Here is a 17,054-nt window from a genome sequence, read left to right as displayed (position 1 = left end):
AACGACTTTCCCTGAGGACTCACTGACAAGCCATCAGCTCAGCTGTCTTGCAGAACTCTCAAGACTTGCCTACTGGTCCTTTTATAATTCCCCAGGACTTTGTCACTAAGACATCTTAATGCCATTGAAGTTTCCCCAGTGTTGAGCCCCCACCCCCCACCCCCCCTGCCAGCACTAGAGTCCCTGGGCACTTCCTTTCCCACCTAGCTCATGGATTTGAAACAGGGTCTGTATCCCAGGGCCCTAAAGGTTTAGACCTTTCCTGAGACTATAGATTCCCTGTTTTCTCTTCTTAGATATAGGTCTGGCCGTTTCTGTTCACTGGACAGAGTGACTTGATTATGCCAGTCCCTGTCGAACTGCCCACAGAGGTGTGTATTTGACAGGCCTGGAAACCCATCCCTTAGCCTTCTCTAGAGCTACTTCCTTCCTGTTGGCCATCAACAGACAATGCACTGAGACCAGCTGAACAGTGCCAACCCAGTTCCAAGAATTCCTGTCTCAGCAATCTGGAAGGGAAGGGCCTCCAACTCTGGTCTCAGTGAATGATAACTCTTGACTGAATAATAGTGTTGAAAGTTAGCAAGTCACGAGTTATCACCTTCTGCTATGGTACTCGGGGCTTCACAGATGCAGTTGGAGGATATGTGTTTCTTTTTCTGTTTTGTTTTCGTTCTTTCAAGACAGGGCTTCTCTGTGTAGCCCTGGCTGTCCTGGAACTCGCTCTGTAGACCAGAGGTAGAAGTAGAAGAAACAGGGGTTTAAGTTCAGTCTGTGGAGCTCAAAAGTTCATGTGCTTCTAAGTTATATTTTTAAAGACTCATCTGGGGAAGGGCAGGCCCTGGGTATGGCTGCAACCCCACGAGAACAAGAGGAGCTGATGGATTTTGTAATGATGTGGCCCTTCCAAGCTGGAGTATAAACGAGCATGACTTTAGAGTAGACCTGATTCCAGGTCTCACTTCTCTCCTTTCTAAGTTTTGGCCAAATCTCTACTAGAACCCGAGCTTTAGACTTTCTTTTGGGAAATGGGAATATATAAAACCAACTGGGATTCTTTTTTTTTTTTTAATCGAATTAATAATGCAAAGAAGCGAAAGGGCTTTTTACCCCTAACAGTGAAGAAGGGCGAGTCCTGGAAGGTCAGGACAAGAATTAATATGGGTGCTTCCCAGGAATCTCAGCTTGGGAGCCCCAGAGGACACCAGGCCAGTGTTTGGTCCTACACAGTCAGGGCTGGGTTTCTGCAAGAGTAAGATTGAGCACTGTGCCTTGCTTGTTCACTGACAGACGTGAGAGCAGAGGGCCCTGTTCAGATGGAACCCCAAGCGTCCGGCATGCCAGGAAGCGGCGGGAAAAGGCCATCGTAAGTCATCTGGGGTCCCTGAACCTAGAAAAAATGGGGGCAAGTCAGGAGCATCCAGGAAATGCTAAGCCACCAGTCTTCACCCCCTGCCTGGGGAATAATGAGCTGTAGGCTACATGAAGGACAGTCGGATCTCTTATTTCACAGTAACATAAGTAACCAAAAGCCATTAGAGGTAGCACCATGGGAAGCCCAGCATTTGACTGGCTGTGGTCTGCAGTAAGTAGCCACTCAGGACTCAGCTTCAGGGACTCTGGAAGAATCAAGACAGAAGATGATAGAACTTAAACAGAGACAGGCTTGGCTGGTCAGTTCGCACGTCTTCTGTCTGATCTTGGGCAAGAGCCTATTCTCCCTGAGCCTCAGTTTATTTGTCTGTACACAGGAAATTTGGGCCTTGTGCTTCATAAAGGGTTCCTCAACAAACCCATTCTGTCCTCTCCACCCACCTCAAGGATCCTCCCAGAATCTGCCGTTAGATCCTGAGGTTGCCCACCAAGGTGTCCCTGGGAGCCTTCAGTGTTCATGGGCCAGACAGTTATGTCATAGCCCTAGAAAGAAGGGAGAGAAGGTATAACAGACACACAGAAGGACCAATGGAATCATGGTTGCCATGCTTTCAGAAGTGGGTGTGTGGGTGGACCACACAAACCCAAGAGATGCACAGCCATGTACAACAGGTGCTTAAAACTACAGGGAAAGCCAGGCATGATGACACATACCTTTAATCCCCAAACTTGGGAGGCAGAGGCAGGTATATCTCTGTCAGTTCAAAGCCATCCTGGTCTACACAGTGGGTTCCAGGACAGCTGAGGCTACATAGAGAGACCCTGTCTCAAACCAAACCAAACCACAGATGAACATAGCCTTCTTGGGTTTGGTGGTTTGACAAATCTGGCTTAATCCTAGGCTTCAGGTGACAGCAGTATAAAGACAAGTTAAGTCCCAGTTCCTGTGGTTGAGACAGAAAGGAGAGGAAGACAGCAGACTCATAAACAAAGGGGAACTGGTGGGGTTAAGAGTTGATATAAACTCCTTGAGATTGACAAGAGTAGTGACTAGAATTTGGGCCATTGGGGTAATGTATTGACATAGGTGACTTACTAGTAGCTTAGGGGTAAAGGAACAACCAAAAGTACACAGGGTCCAAGAGCTCAGGGAGGAGGTGGGATTAGAAATTCACGGAATTACCAGGAGTCTGAGAAGCAGGGCTTTGTCCATGGACCTGGAAGGACCCCAGCATCCCAACGTAGACTCTTATGACTGTATATGAGGTCCTATTGTGGAACCTGGCTCTGGGCTTTCTTTCCTGCCATCTGTAGTTGGCAGATTGGCTATGTGGAGAGTTGCTGGCTGTGCCTGTCTGGGCCACACACTGTCTCAATCCACTAGAGCACAGGTATCCAGGCAACGGACCTTAGTCCATCAAATCACGAATCGCAAAAAAAGAGAGGCAGGAGGTTGCAGCCTGGCCTCCCTGATTGTTTTTTTCTCCCTGTCTGACCTAGCATCTTAGAGCCAAATTCTCCTGGGGGTGACCTGTGGGGCACAGTGTCTGTGTCATGGCTTCATCCAGCTTTCCCTGGTAAACTCAGATAAAATGGGGGCTCCTGTGACCCTAATACCCGTTTTATTATCTTTCCTCTTGGTGTACTCTGACTTCTATGAACCACCAGGTCCCCAGTGTATCCTCAGCAGCTTGCAGGCTCAAAACAGCAATGAACAGAACACACAGCTGTCTGATGGTATAGCTCTTCTCTGTCCAGTCTCTGCTCAGTCCCTCCGTGCAGGAACTTCCCCTCGGGGCTGCTTATCCGGTACTTAGTGGTCCCTGCTCCAACAAGGACAGGTCCTTTGGTAAAGAGATTGTCACGGTCCTCTCTCTGACTCTAGCAGTGTTGCTGCCCAGCCAGGCCTAAACAGAGACTCCATGAGAGTAATAACGGGGTCACTTTCTGTCCCCCCTTCGTGAGCAGGGCGAAGGCCGTGTGGTATACATTCGAAATCTCTCCAGTGACATGAGCTCTCGGGAACTGAAGAAGCGCTTTGAGGTGTTCGGTGAGATTGTAGAGTGTCAGGTGCTGACGAGAAGTAAAAGGTGAGCCAGGGCTAGCCATGACAAGTGGAGGAGTGGGAGGGGGAAGGATCCAGGAGCTGGGAGGGACACAGGTGGGAGAAGAACCGTGGTGATTATAAAACTGGCAACAGCACCAGACCGTGCTGGCGTGTGACCCAGCACACACGTGCTACCATGTGATCCAGTGCACATGTGCTGCCTTGTGATCCAGTGCCCACAGCATCCATGCTTTCTGTCATCTAAATACTTGACACTTTTAAAAACCCATCCACACTTAGCTCTTCTCATTCTTGGGGATCTCAGACAAGTTAACAAGGAAGAGCTGGAGCCCATGTAGGTATCAAAGCCTTTGTTCAAACAACCGTGCTGGGCAGGAAGTGCCCTTTGATTGAAGATACACTTGTTTTGAGACCTCACTGCAGCATGTCCCCATGTTACTCATAGGCCTCCTTTCCTCTGCAACGCATCCTGGGCCTGCAATCTGCTAAGTAGTCCTGTCTTGTCCTCATTCACCTAAGGGAGCCAGTTTTGAATCTGTAAGGAAATCTTTAAAAAAAAAAGCAAAAACAAAAAAACAAAATCACTGAGTTACCTATGAACATTCAATATAGACACCACAGATAGCTTTGTTGATTTTAAAGGCGTTCCAAATTATCTGCTATCATACCTACAAAATAAGTTATTAGGATTTTAAATTCTGATTTAACAGCATAATCATAATAAAAATCTTTAGCCAGAAAGTAACCTCTTGTATATTGATGGTCATTCCTCACCTCATATCCGTTTAGATGGCTTCTGCTTTAGTTTGCTTTCCATTGCTTCTTTGTTTGTTTTGTTTTGGTTTGGTTTTGGTTTTTCAAGACAGGGTTTCTCTGTATAGCCCTGGCTGTCCTAGAACTCACTTTGTAGACCAAGCTGGCCTTGAACTCAGAAATCCACCTGCCCCTGCCTTCCGAGTGCTGGGATTAAAGGCATGCGCCACCACGCCCAGCTTTGCTTTCCATTGCTATCACAAGGACCATGGCCAAAAGCAACCTAGGGAAGAGAGGGTTTATTCCAGCGTACACCTTAGCCACTCATGAAGGGAAGGCAGGACAGGAACTCAAGGCAGGAACTGAAGCAGAGGCCATGGATAAACACTTCCCACTACCTTGCTCCCCATGGCTTGTTCAACCTGCTTTCTTATGGCACCACCCACAATGGCCTGGGTCCACTCACATCAATCATTCATGAAGAAAATGCCCCACTCCATGGCCTTACCTACAGTCCACTTTGATGGAAGCAGTTTCTCAATAGAGAATCCCTCTTCCCACATGATTCCAACTTGTGCCAAGTTGACCAAAACTACCCAGCGTAACTACCATTAAAATAGAAATGAAGAAGTGCTGGTAAAAATGTGGGGGAAATGGAAGTCTGTTAGGGTAAAGTGGAATATAAAATGGCACCACTGATACAGAAAACACTAGAGCAGTTTCTTTAAACAAGCCTAGAACTATTATGTGATCTAGCAATTCTATTCATGGGTATACAGTAATATATTCAAAAGAATTACAAACAGAATTGCAAAGAAGGACCAGCCACCCATGTTCATAGCTCACAACAGCAGAGAGGTGAGAATAATCCAAGGCAGTGTATATGTATAGCACATTATTATGCAGTCTTAAGAAAGAGGCAATACATGCTTCAAGTAGATGAATATCCATTAAAGACAGTGTGCTAAGGGAATGGGCTAGTCACAAGAAGACTAATGTTATATGTTCACACATATTGTACACCTAGAAACAGAAGGTGAAATGATTGTTGCTGGAGGCCCAGGGATAAAATGGAGATGCTGTCTAATGGCTATAGGTGAGCTTTTTTAGAAGATAGGCTGTTTTCTGTAGATCACACAAGGAACGGCAGGACACACCTACAATCACAGCATATGGAAGGCTGGAAGCTTGAGAACTGAGAATTTGAGGACATCTTGGGTTATACAGCCAGCTCAAGCCTAGCCTGGGCTACATAGTAACATCTATCTCAGGAAGACAACACAAACTAAACATTTTCCTAGAGACACATTGTGCAACAATGTCTATCTACTTAACAGTACTCAACTATACAGTTAAAAAATAGTAACTGTCATGTATTTTTGGTATAATTTTTGACTCACTACACAAATAGAAGTTTGCCAAGTTTTATGCGGTCTTAAGGATTTTGTCAAAACATGGAAAAAAGTCCCCAAAGAAAGGGGCTTAGTTCACTAAGATCATAAAAGGGTACAGCTTCCTTAAAGGAGAGTCTTGGACAAACAACCATTTTCAGACATTCACAGCAGCAGAGGGGCTCAAACTTGGCCACGACTGGGACAAGCATCAGCGTACATGATTAGGAATCTCCTGTGGTTGGCCTAATCTGAGTCATAGGAATTTGCAGAAGTTGTGTATCAGAGAATTGTTTACTTATTGATAAAGCTGAACTGTCAGAGCAGAGCTGGCTGGAGGTCTCCCTTGCCTTGAGTCCTTCCCTAACAGGCTTGCTTCTTGGTTGCCCCAGAGCTCTAAGCTCACCTATTAACATCTCAGAGTTTCCTGGGGAGCAGAACTCGTGCTTACTGTTCCAACAGAGATCTGGGATCTGCCTCCGGGGGTTTAGCTTTGGGCGATAGGTTCATCCCATGTCCAGGGAGGTACTGTCACTTGGTGACTTGATGCTTTCTGCAGAGGTAGGAAGTGGATGCTGCAGGCATGGAGACTGGCAGGTGTCAGACCTGCAGGTTAAGATGGGTCTGAAACATCAGCAGGATTAGGTAAAAGGAAGGGCAAGTGGGCAGCCAAAGAAGCGGAGGCTGAGGCTGTCTTTGAAGGGTCTAGAGCAGTGGTTCTCAACCTGTGGGTTGCTACCCCTTGGGGTCGAATGACCCTTTCACAGGGGTCACATATCAGATATCCTGCATATTAGATATTAATTATGATTCACAACAGTGGCATAGCAACAAAGATACTTTTATGATTGGGAGTCACCATCACCTGAGGAACTGTTTTAAAAGGTTGCAACCCTGGAAGGGTTAAGAACGGCTGGTCTAGAGAATGACAGAGTGAGACAGATGGGAAGGAGGCATAGCAGAACCAGGGGAGTGATGTGGAGAGGGGAATGTTGGGAGTATTTAGCTTCATGACCAGGGATCTTGTCCGTCCCTGCTGAGCACCCATGCCACTGGGTAGAGCCTGAAACTCCACAGAGCTTATTTTTCTTGAGCGAGGTGGAGATGACAAACACCCCCTCCCATGCTCATCCGAATGTGATGCAATTGCAGGATGTTTAGCAACTGTCAAACATCCAGGAGTTCAGCTGCCCCTGCCGTCTCCACAGTACAGAGGTTGGCCTATCAAATCTCATTATCCCTCTTTGAAGAGAAGCGGGCACGTGACATGGTTTCCTGCTCTTTATCCTATGATGGGTATCCTTATAGCATCCACCAGGCTGGCCTAGAGCATCTTCCCTTATTCTATGTTCTCCCTCCAGAGGCCAGAAGCACGGTTTTATCACCTTCCGGTGTTCGGAGCACGCTGCCCTGTCCGTGAGGAACGGCGCCACCCTGAGAAAGCGCAATGAGCCCTCCTTCCACCTGAGCTATGGAGGGCTCCGGCACTTCCGTTGGCCCAGATACACTGACTATGGTAAGAGAGCAGAGTCTCGCTGTGTTGTAATGCGTCCCAGAGTATGAGGGACAATGACTTCCTTTAATGCCACGTAGACTGGAGGCCCCTCTGAGCATGGCCCCTTGTCAAGCTCCTGCCCACTGTTATTCCACGGCTGCTTTTTTCTGTGGTTGACATCTTTCTTTTTCTTCTGGCCTGTGGTCCTCCCTGAGAGTAGTGCTAACCACACAGTCACCTTCCTGTTCTCATAGGAAAGTATAGTCTGTGCTCTCAGCCACCCGGCAGCTCCCTGGCTGTCCTACCTCTTTACATGCACTCCGTGAGGACCCTTGACAGGCAGCAGCTTTGCCCTTAATAGAGGGCAGCGTGGAGAGACCCGGTGCCTGTATCAATTGTGCATAGCTTGGTGGGAAACAAAGAAGCATGGCACAGAAACAAATGATTTGTAGAGGAGAGCCCATGGTAGACTTTGTGATACAGGTAGTCCATCGTGAGACTTGTCTCCCCATCTGTATGAGATCCGTTAGCATTTCTAGGATGTTGGCCGGAAAGGAGTTGTAGGGTGCTCTCTGTTCAGGGACCCATTGCTCTACAACAGGAACATGGAAGCTATGAGGTCTTGCCAACATGGAAGAAATGTCACAGCAGAATGGCCATTGGCGCTGTGATAGCGCCCACTACGGCACTGTGACACTCTGGCTGTCTCAGTTCCATGAGGTCTGAAACCCTGGCCATCCCAGTTCCTTGAGGCCCACCCTCAGTGGTAGATTTGCTGGTTCTGACTGAGTTTCTCACCACCTCACCTCTCACTGGCCCACAGATCCCACATCTGAGGAGTCCCTTCCCTCATCTGGGAAAAGCAAGTACGAAGCCATGGATTTTGACAGCTTACTGAAAGAGGCCCAGCAGAGCCTGCATTGATATCAGCCTTAACCTTCGAGGAATACCTCAATACCTCAGACAAGGCCCTTCCAATATGTTTACGTTTTCAAAGAAAAGAGTATATGAGGAGGATAGCGAGCGAGCGAGTGAGCGTGAGAGATCACACAGGAGAGAGAAAGACTTGAATCTGCTGTCGTTTCCTTTAAAAAAAAAACAAACAAACAAAAAACAAAAACAAATCAATGTTTACATTGAACAAAGCTGCTTCCGTCCGTCTGTCCGTCTGTCCGTGAGTTTCCATGCTGTTGATGTTCCACTGCCACGTTAGCGTCGTCCTCGCTTCCAGCGGATCGTCCTGGGTGCACCTCCAAGTGCTGTCAGTCGTCCTCTGCCCCTCCCACCCGACTGACTTCCTTCTGTTAGACTTGAGCTGTGTTCACATAACATCTTCTGTCTGTAGAGTGTGATGATGAAATTGTTACTTGTGAATAGAATCAGGAGTTAGAAACTCATTTTTAATTGAAGAAAAAAAAAAGTATATCCTTAAAAAAAAAAAGAAAAAAAAAAAAAACAAATGTATTTATGGCTCAGATCTACTGTGCCTGGGATTATCGTATTGCTTCCTTGATTATTTAACTATGCACTGTCACGAGGTGTTTGCTACTGAGTTGCGCTGCTGCTTCCCTGGTCCATGTAGTCCTGGAGGTACTGGGTGGCCTCTAGGTCCCCAGGAAAGAGGGGCTTGCCGTCACAGGTGTGAAGAAGAGAGAGGTGTCTAGGGCTCTTCTACCAAGTCCTGGTGTCTTTTATTTTGAGTGAGTTCTACTCGAGCTCTAATGAGAATCTCTTTCCCCTGTCTACCCCCACTTGGAGGGCACCTGTTTTTAGTGCTCAGAACCTTGAGTGCCTGTAGGGAAGGTGGGGTAAGCTGTGTTAGACCCATTCCACAGGGAAAGAGGACATAGTGCCCTGAGAGGTGAACTGTGAAATGTGCTGCCCAAGATCTCATGGCCAGGGAGTTGGCAGAGCAGTGATCCACCCCTAGCCTCCTGACTGCTGTCCCCAGCCTGCTGCAGTAGTTAGCATAAAGATGCAAAAGTCAGAAGCTAGAGGAGTGGAATTAGCTAAATTGAGCAATGGGCTAGAAGCCTAATAGCTCACTTGAGAATTGGGCCACCAGTTGACTCACCAGCATTAAAGCAAATTCAAGTTTCAGCACAGACTCAGGTGTCCCTGAGCTTCGATCCTCGGTGTCCTGCAACTTACCCTGCCTGCAGATACCCCTCAAGATTCTGAGCTCCCTCAAGCGGTGCACAGACTTCACCTAGGGGCTGTCCTTTGGGGGCAGGGAGGGCAACTTGCAGCCCATCTGATATCCTCCGGTGTCCCTGCCTGCCCCTCCTCTGTAAAGTTAGAGTGAGGGGTTGTACAGGTTGCGGGTGGACAAGGCACTCCCAAGGAGCATTCACAGTGAGCTCCTCTTGAGCCCGTTCTTGACTACTGTCAAAGCCATATCCAGCGTGACATTCTCTGGGTCCCCAGGGGCCCTTCGTGAGGGAGAGCCAGCTTGATGGGCAGAGTATCAGTTCTAATGCTTCCTATAGATCAGTTCCTCCTTCATCTTGTGACATTTTCTCTCTTTCTCCCCCTCTCCACCCATTCATTCATTGTTCTGCCAAATAAGAAAGTTTGAAAGTAAATGATTCATTAGACTACCCAAGCTAAATTAATCAGCTGCTAATGACAGGCTTAGTCCTTTGATAATTGGTGGTTAATTTTTTTTTTTTAAGATTATCAAATACCTCAGTAGAGAAAGTGAGCCATGATCTTGTGCTTGGTGTTGAGAAAAGTCTTCACCTATAGATAAGGAGGCTGGCTCTAGCAGAAATAGGGAAACAGAGAATCTGTGTGTGAGATCCCTTGGCCTCCCTAAACCCCAGGTTCCCTTTCTGTGAAACAGACTGAGGAGCAAATTAGACAGCAAGAAGTCTTAGCAGCTGCTCAGGCAGTACATAGTCACGCCTTTCCCCCACCCCCCTCCTATCCTTGGAATGCAAACATAGTTAATTGATCATAAACACTAATTTTTTTGAGCCTGGTCATGCTCTTAGAATACACAGTGCTCTAGGCAGGCATTTTTAATTGGTCGGTATTTAATGATTTGACATCCTGTTCTAATCTTTGGAAGACTATCATTGTAGAGCCATATGCTGGCTGGTTTTTATGCTGGCCATTCCTGTCATAACCTGATCCATGAAAAAGAAAAAAATGCCCCTGAAGCCATTACTTGGTAGAGGACTCCCAAACTACTACAAAACAAAGTGGTGTAGAAAGGGAAGGACGCAGTAGAACACAGAAACAGAACTGGAGAAGACGTGGCTTCTAAGGATAGATCCAAAAGGGGACTTTTCACAGTGCAGACCTAATCGTTCTGAATTCCTTTATAGTTATTCGTTGCCTGGCATATGGTAGGCACATGGAAGATGGGTGTGGACTGGGATGGTTCTTCAGTTGTATCCACTAAAACCGGGGCTCTAACCACAGGGGAAAGCCAGTGATCGCCGAAATCACCCAAAGGGAAAGGGACCAGACATAAGCTGGAGAGCCATTTGAACTCTGACTCCACCAAGACCTTCTTTTGTGACTTTCTGAGTCTCTTCTTCTTGGGACCTCCAATGTAGGAGTTGTCCAAGGAACCATGGGCTCAGTAACCATGGGCTTATCTTACCATCTGCTTCCGCAGCTACACTGAAGCCAGATGCTGAGTCTGGAGTAAAAGATCAAATTCTTAATAAACACTAAGTCTTTCTCTCTTTGAGCCAGGGTTACCTGGAGCTGACCAGTCAGTTCACTCTCTGGCACTCAAAGTCACTCAGATATTGTTCTTGAGCAGAACAGAGCCCTACCGGAGCTTCCTGGTGGGAACTGATGCCCACCAAGGCTCTCTAGTATTCTCCACTTACCCTCTGCAGATGACACCTCCCTGCCCCCCTCCCTATAAGAGCCATTCGGTGCTGCATATAATTTACCAAGGAGACTGTCAGGCCTCTTCAAGGCCAGGAATCCGTCTTGGTCTCTTTCCCATCAAATCAAGGAGTAACCCAGAGGGAGCAGCAGCCATGGGCAACCTTCTCGTTGTAGCTGTCGTGATGTGTCTCAATGATGTTTACGTGTGATTGCCATAGCTTCTTATAGACTGTTGACAGCCGCCCAGGGAGGGCAGGCTCCGTGTCATATCTCTGCTGTGCTGGTATTTTCTAGAAATGTCTGATCCAATCACTAAGAGGAATTCTTCCATCTCCTTCCTCAGTCATTACAAGGCTGAATCAGAGTCCTCTCTCTCTCTATCTCAGGGGACTCTGTTACGGAAGGAAAATGCATCAAATAGGTAAATATGACTGAATGGGATACAGCCAAGGTCCCCACTCCCCATCCCCCAACATCACTTGTGGCCCCAGCTAGAAAAATGCTTTGAGTCAGAAAGTACCCATCCTATGCCTGTGTCTCTCTGTTGATCTTTTAGAATCTGGTGAACAGCAAGGCCCCAGGGGTGGTGGGAGGACTGCTTTGAGCAGCCACAAAGACCTCAAGTCCTAATATGGCAAGACACACAGTAAGATGTCCTTTGTGACCTCAAGCCCTGCGGGTCAGCATCTGGGGGAAGATGTGATATGCCTGCCCTGGCTGCTGTACGCGTGGTAAATGGAGAGAAAGTGCAGGCAGCCCGTTCTTTTTTGCATGGCCAGCTCTCTCCAGGGTCTGTCCCAGCCTTTCACTGACCCTGCTGCTGCAGAGGCAAGGGCACCTCTCTGTGAACTGGAGTCACCCTTAAAGGGTGTGTTGATGTGATTCACTGAGGTCAAAAGTATTTTTCTTAATGTTTGATCTTGAGCGGCTGTGATCATCTTGAGAAAGCCATATTCCAGTGTCACGTGTGACAATGGAAAGGGATTGGGTGTGTGAGAATAAATAGAGTGAACCTGTTGGTGTCATTAGCCAAAGAAAAGGGATTCCTTCACCTTTGTCGCTGGGGTAGAAGGAAACTGACTACCCTTTATGTGCAATATATGTTGACACTGCCCTCCAATTCCCTGAGGGTTTTGTACACAGATGAGCTCCAGGACTGTTTGGAGTGTCTGGGGATACAGGGTGAGGGCAGGGAGAGCCTGGGAGAGAAACTTCCAAGCACAGAGATGACCTTGGCCTCTAGAACAGATGAGAGTGTGGGGCAGGGTGCCCCTGACTCTAGCTGTGGAACACCGGAACACCCGGAAAGCAGTTAGTCAGACACTTTGCACTAATGGATGAAAGCACTTTGAGAAATCTGACACTTCAGCCTTGTCCCACACTCTCCTCTGGTGAATTCTCTGTATCCTTTATCTGGGTGAGGTGCTGTTCTAAAGGCTAGGTTAGAGGATAAGGAAGGGGGCTGGGGGAGAAAGAAATTAGAGGTGTCATTCAAGGTGAGCCTGCAGATAGTCAGTCCTTGCCTGGCTTCTTTCCTAGAAGCTCAGGAAACAGAATGACCGGTTTACATCTCGGTGCCCACTTTTATAAAAACTGAAGGACAGCCTAGCCAATTGCAATGCTTTGTGGAGCAATCTTCCCTTTATGTTTCTTATTCACGGTGTGACCTTAGGCCCCTGTTCCTTGATTGAATGAGGCCACCCGATGATAACATGATAACAGAGCCAGGGGAGCCCAGAGTTCTACTTACTCTCTGGCTAGACCAGGATGTGTGTATGGGGGAAGGGCACTCTCTTCAAGGTCATCAACCTCCAATAGGATGAGATCCACACAGTCCTGGCTGAGGTGCCTTCTATGAAGAGGCTAGCTCCCCAGGACAGATCCAAGCCATAGTCTATTGTGGGATGATAAAAGAATTAACCCTCATTGCCTCGTTGACAACCTCCAGTCTCCAGTTAGCCTTGTCATTGTCCCCACCGAACAGCTTTTAATCTGAATGTTGTGACCACTTGGCCGTCTCTTGCTTGCTTGCAGATAATACTAGCAATACACTTGTTTTCTCCAAATCGCTCAACTTAAAGACAGTTTTCACACATTGCTTTCAAATGATTATAAGACACATGGGGCCGTAGGAGGCATGGATCACACTGCATATGTTTAGGGCAGCTTTTATTTTTTATTTTATTTTATTTTATTTTTAAATCTTTAATGATATAGCAGCAGTGACCAAGCCTTTGGGATTTGGGGAGACAAATTTTTCACAAAGCCATTTCATCAGAATGCCTTGATTATTGGAAGGAGTAGGAATCCATGTGCCCAAATCAAGGGGCTTGTAACATATGGTTTCTAGGCGACCAGTCTTTACAACAGCTCCTCTGAAAGGTATTCACGTGGCTACAACCCCTCGTGCCATATTTTTATTTCATCAAAGGATTCTCCAAGGAAGCCTTAAAGAGCCTCCTTTCTCCCTTCCCTGGTCTTGGGTAGTGTCCTTGTGGAGGGGCTTGGTCAGCACTTTGCCTCATCAATGTGTGGTCGCCAACCTAGTGGCCAAAAGGGACACCAAGAGGGAAGGCAAAATACGTTCCTTTGGTCAGCCATCATGCCGGCCAACATTAACTTGGCAGTGAGATACAGCAACATGAGTGAGTTGTCCTATGTGTTCAGCACCAACTCGGAAAATCGTCAGCTGCTTAGCGGCTTATGCAGTCCAGGAAATGCACTAATTATCCTGTGGAAGAGGGGATGGGGTTGAACTCAGCACCCACATGTCCCGAGGGGTTTACTGTAACTGCAATACTGGCAGCCTAGCTGCCAACCTTGTTAAGTGAACCTCTTCTAGGTGACCCACATGGTACCTTGGGGACAAGTGAAGTTATGAATGAGGATTGGGGGAGAAGGGGGCCCTGGCCATGACCTTTGATATTGTCCACTGAATAGCCAAACAGGTTTGTTTGTTTGTTTGTTAATTTTTTTTTTGTATTTTGTATTTTTGAATCTCGTCCAATGTTTTTGTGTTAGGAATAATAAGTCATAAACTATTCCCACCTTGGTTTCTGAAGGGGTGTTCTGACTCCAGTTGAAACAGGTTGGAAGTCTCAAGGGAGCATGGTCTGAGGAGTCCATGAGACAGGGCAAGTAACCATCCGGAAGTCCAACTCTGTGCAAGTGACTCCAGAGGTTCGCAGCTGCCTCCTTGTCTCCTACATCCTTTAAGCACTGGCCTAAAGCACGTGCTTTTGTTAGAAGCAGCTGCTGAGGTTGAAACCAAGACTACCCAGCTCCCTAAACCCTAGGTTTCAAGAGATGCTGTCTGTAGCTAGCCTTAAAGGACTGGGCAAGGTGGTTTCTTTGCTCCCTTCCAACAGTTCCAACTCTTGGACTCAAAACCCTTTTCTCTTAGTGTGACCATGCAGCCTAGAGAATTTTGAGCAATAGGGAAGCCAGGGCTTTCCTTGGCTCTACGACAGGGTCAAACCAGGGAATGGCTAAACTTGAGAGGTTTGGTCATACCCAGGATACTACTGTAGGGGGCATTATGTATTACGGAGCTCAACAAGGTAACTGTAGCCTGGGGTGCGTGTGAGTGTAAGGCTGTGCATGCGTGTGTGTGTGTGTGTGTGTGTGTGTGTGTGTGTGTGTGTGTTACATTGATGCATTTCTTGAGAAAGGTGCAAGAATTTCACCTATACAGAGGGACACATCTGCTTTATTATTTATAATAGAAGCTAAATTTTAATTTTTTAAAGGACACTGCTAATGATTGAAAAATCGAGTTTTTAGTTTTGCTATTTTTTTTAATTGGTAGAAGATTTTTATATATTTTTTTTCCATTTCGTTGGGTTGTGTCCTTATTTATATAAATACTATATCCGTGAGAGGCGAGGAAGAAGAACTTCTTTGCTCTTAATTATTGTGGTTGTCATTGTCCCTATTTTGTTTCCAGCGTGATTTATCCGTCTTACCTTCTAAATGAGCAACCGTTTTCCTGTATTTGTACATTGTCAGATTCTATAGTTTCGTAGATAATTTAACCAAAATTGCTCTATGTATTATTATTCTGTGAGTATAAAGTTCTATTTTAACTGTCTGTAAATACTTCGGAACTGGCTTCTTTTCTCAGCTCCCGCTGGGGAGCTATTGTTTACATCACAAAAAACTGTAGAATCTCTATGCTCATGTACTGTAAATAGTGACGTGATCTGCTTATAAATAAACCGAACAAATACACTATGGAAATTAAAAAATACCACCCACAGCCCTGCCCAGAAGTGTCTTTCTTTATTGGTCCTGCAAATTCATTTTGTGTATGGTGGTGGGTTGGAGGTGGTGGGGGTGGGAGAACTCTGTTCACTAAATGAGGGAGTCCTGATCCGGTCTTGCTTTAGAAAAAGTCTTGCCCAATGCATGGCTTGGGTTTTGTTTGGTTTCTACTTGTCCAGTACTGAGAATTGAATCCAAGGTCTTGCATGGTAGTGCTATGGAGTTATAGCTCTGTACCTTTTTAATTTTATCTTGAGACCAAGCCTCACAAAATTGCCCTGTCTGGTTCAGAACTCACTAAGTAGTTCAAGTTGGCCTCAGCTTACAAGCCCCCTGTGTCAGCTTTGTGATTAGTAGAAGTATTGTTACACACACGACCATGCTGGGGCCCCAACCAGCTCCTCTCTCAACCGCATCAAATATAGTGACCAAAACCTAGCAGAGCCAACTCTGTGTGTGCTCCAGGACAGCTTCTCTTCAGTACAGTCACATCTCTTGTCCTTGCCACTTAACCATGCTTTGGGGCATGTCTTTGCTTGGAAAGGGTCACATATAACAGAGCAGAAAACACAGCTCAGGATTAAAAGACTGGAGTCTAGGCACATCCTGCCTGCCATAACAAAACCTGAATGTTTTGTTCATTCGCGCATGTGCTCCAGAGAGAGGTGCAGCTAGCTCTGAAATGGAAGTCACAGGATGTAAGTAGGACACACAGCATTCTTTGTTTTGATCTTGGACGTCTTCTGGAAGAAGGCCAGGGAACTGGAGCTGTAACTCCAGCTTCTTCCTCTGGCCTTCAGTTTTCCTGCTTTATTTAAAAGGGGGCATTAGAATAGACTTGTGGTCCACAGTGTAGGGGAAACTATGCACTTGCCTGTCCTTGAAGCCACTGCTTTAATATAAGCGTCCGCAGAACCAAACCCCAGTCTGGGAGGAAGACATGTCTAAGAGATAGCAGCCATTTATGGAAGGTAGGCGGGATGGACCTACCCCCGGAAGAGGGGGGGGGATAAAAGAATATGGGGCAACTGTCCCTGTCTTTACAGGAAGTCACTGGCAAAGGAAAAAGGACGGAGGACATACAGGTTGTTACAACAGCTTCTTCAGCTGTGCCTGCACACAGTGGGGATGTTGATGGTCTAGCTAATCTCAAAGCCTGTGGGCAGAGCGAGGCATCACTCTAAGCCTTAAATTTGGCCTTTGTTAGAGCTGTTAAAAGCTGAAGGTGGAAAACAATAGAAACAAAGATTGAATTTTAGCAAGCATGGCAGATTCTCTTGACAATCCCTTGTGCGTGTTATCGAATTGACAACTTTTGGGTTCTTTTTTACCAACTTAATAAGTTTTGATTGTGTGAACGATAACTCTGCCAGGCATGACAAACTTAAATGTAGTCCGGTTTTTTAAGCCAAGAGGGCCTCTTCATTGAACAGAAGGTCTGTGACTAAAATCAACGGAAAATTCCAGAACAAAAAGTAGATCTTAGTAAAAGGAAGCAAGCAAAACCAAACAGAACAAGCGCATTCAATATGTGAAATTTGGAATAAGTAACATTTTATTTTCCACTATGTATGCTTTGTGTATTTGTGTGTGTGTGTGTGTGTGTGTGTTAAAGCGTGCGCATGTGTGAGTGTGCACACATGTGTTGGTAGGTCCTGGGACAGAACTCAGGTCAGCAGTTCTACTGGAAGGAGCCTTTACCTGCTAAGACTTTGCACTGACACTATTATTATTATTATTATTATTATTATTATTTTGCCCTTGTTTGAAACAAGGTAGCATACTGTAGCCCAGCCTGGAACTTTCTGTGTAAACCAGGCTGGCCTCGAATTTATGGACATGCTCTTGCCTCTACCTC

At 46.4% G+C, this 17,054-nt stretch overlaps 1 protein-coding gene across 1 annotated transcript in view; it reads left to right on the top strand.

Annotated features, from left to right (window-relative positions):
• Ppargc1b (PPARG coactivator 1 beta) overlaps nucleotides 1-15,185 on the top strand; it is a 109,835-nt gene extending 94,650 nt beyond the window's left edge. The window contains exons 9-12 of the mRNA XM_029472067.1: nucleotides 1,291-1,366; nucleotides 3,343-3,464; nucleotides 6,948-7,102; nucleotides 7,905-15,185. Of these exons, the coding sequence (XP_029327927.1) occupies nucleotides 1,291-1,366; nucleotides 3,343-3,464; nucleotides 6,948-7,102; nucleotides 7,905-8,005 (454 nt within the window). The 3' untranslated portion in view covers nucleotides 8,006-15,185. The remainder of the gene's footprint in view (nucleotides 1-1,290; nucleotides 1,367-3,342; nucleotides 3,465-6,947; nucleotides 7,103-7,904) is intronic.
• The last annotated feature ends 1,869 nt before the right edge of the window (nucleotides 15,186-17,054 follow it).

Source organism: Mus caroli, chromosome 18 (genome assembly GCF_900094665.2).
Source record: "Mus caroli chromosome 18, CAROLI_EIJ_v1.1, whole genome shotgun sequence".
NCBI lineage: Eukaryota > Metazoa > Chordata > Mammalia > Rodentia > Muridae > Mus > Mus caroli.
This window is presented reverse-complemented; position numbering and strand designations above follow the sequence as displayed.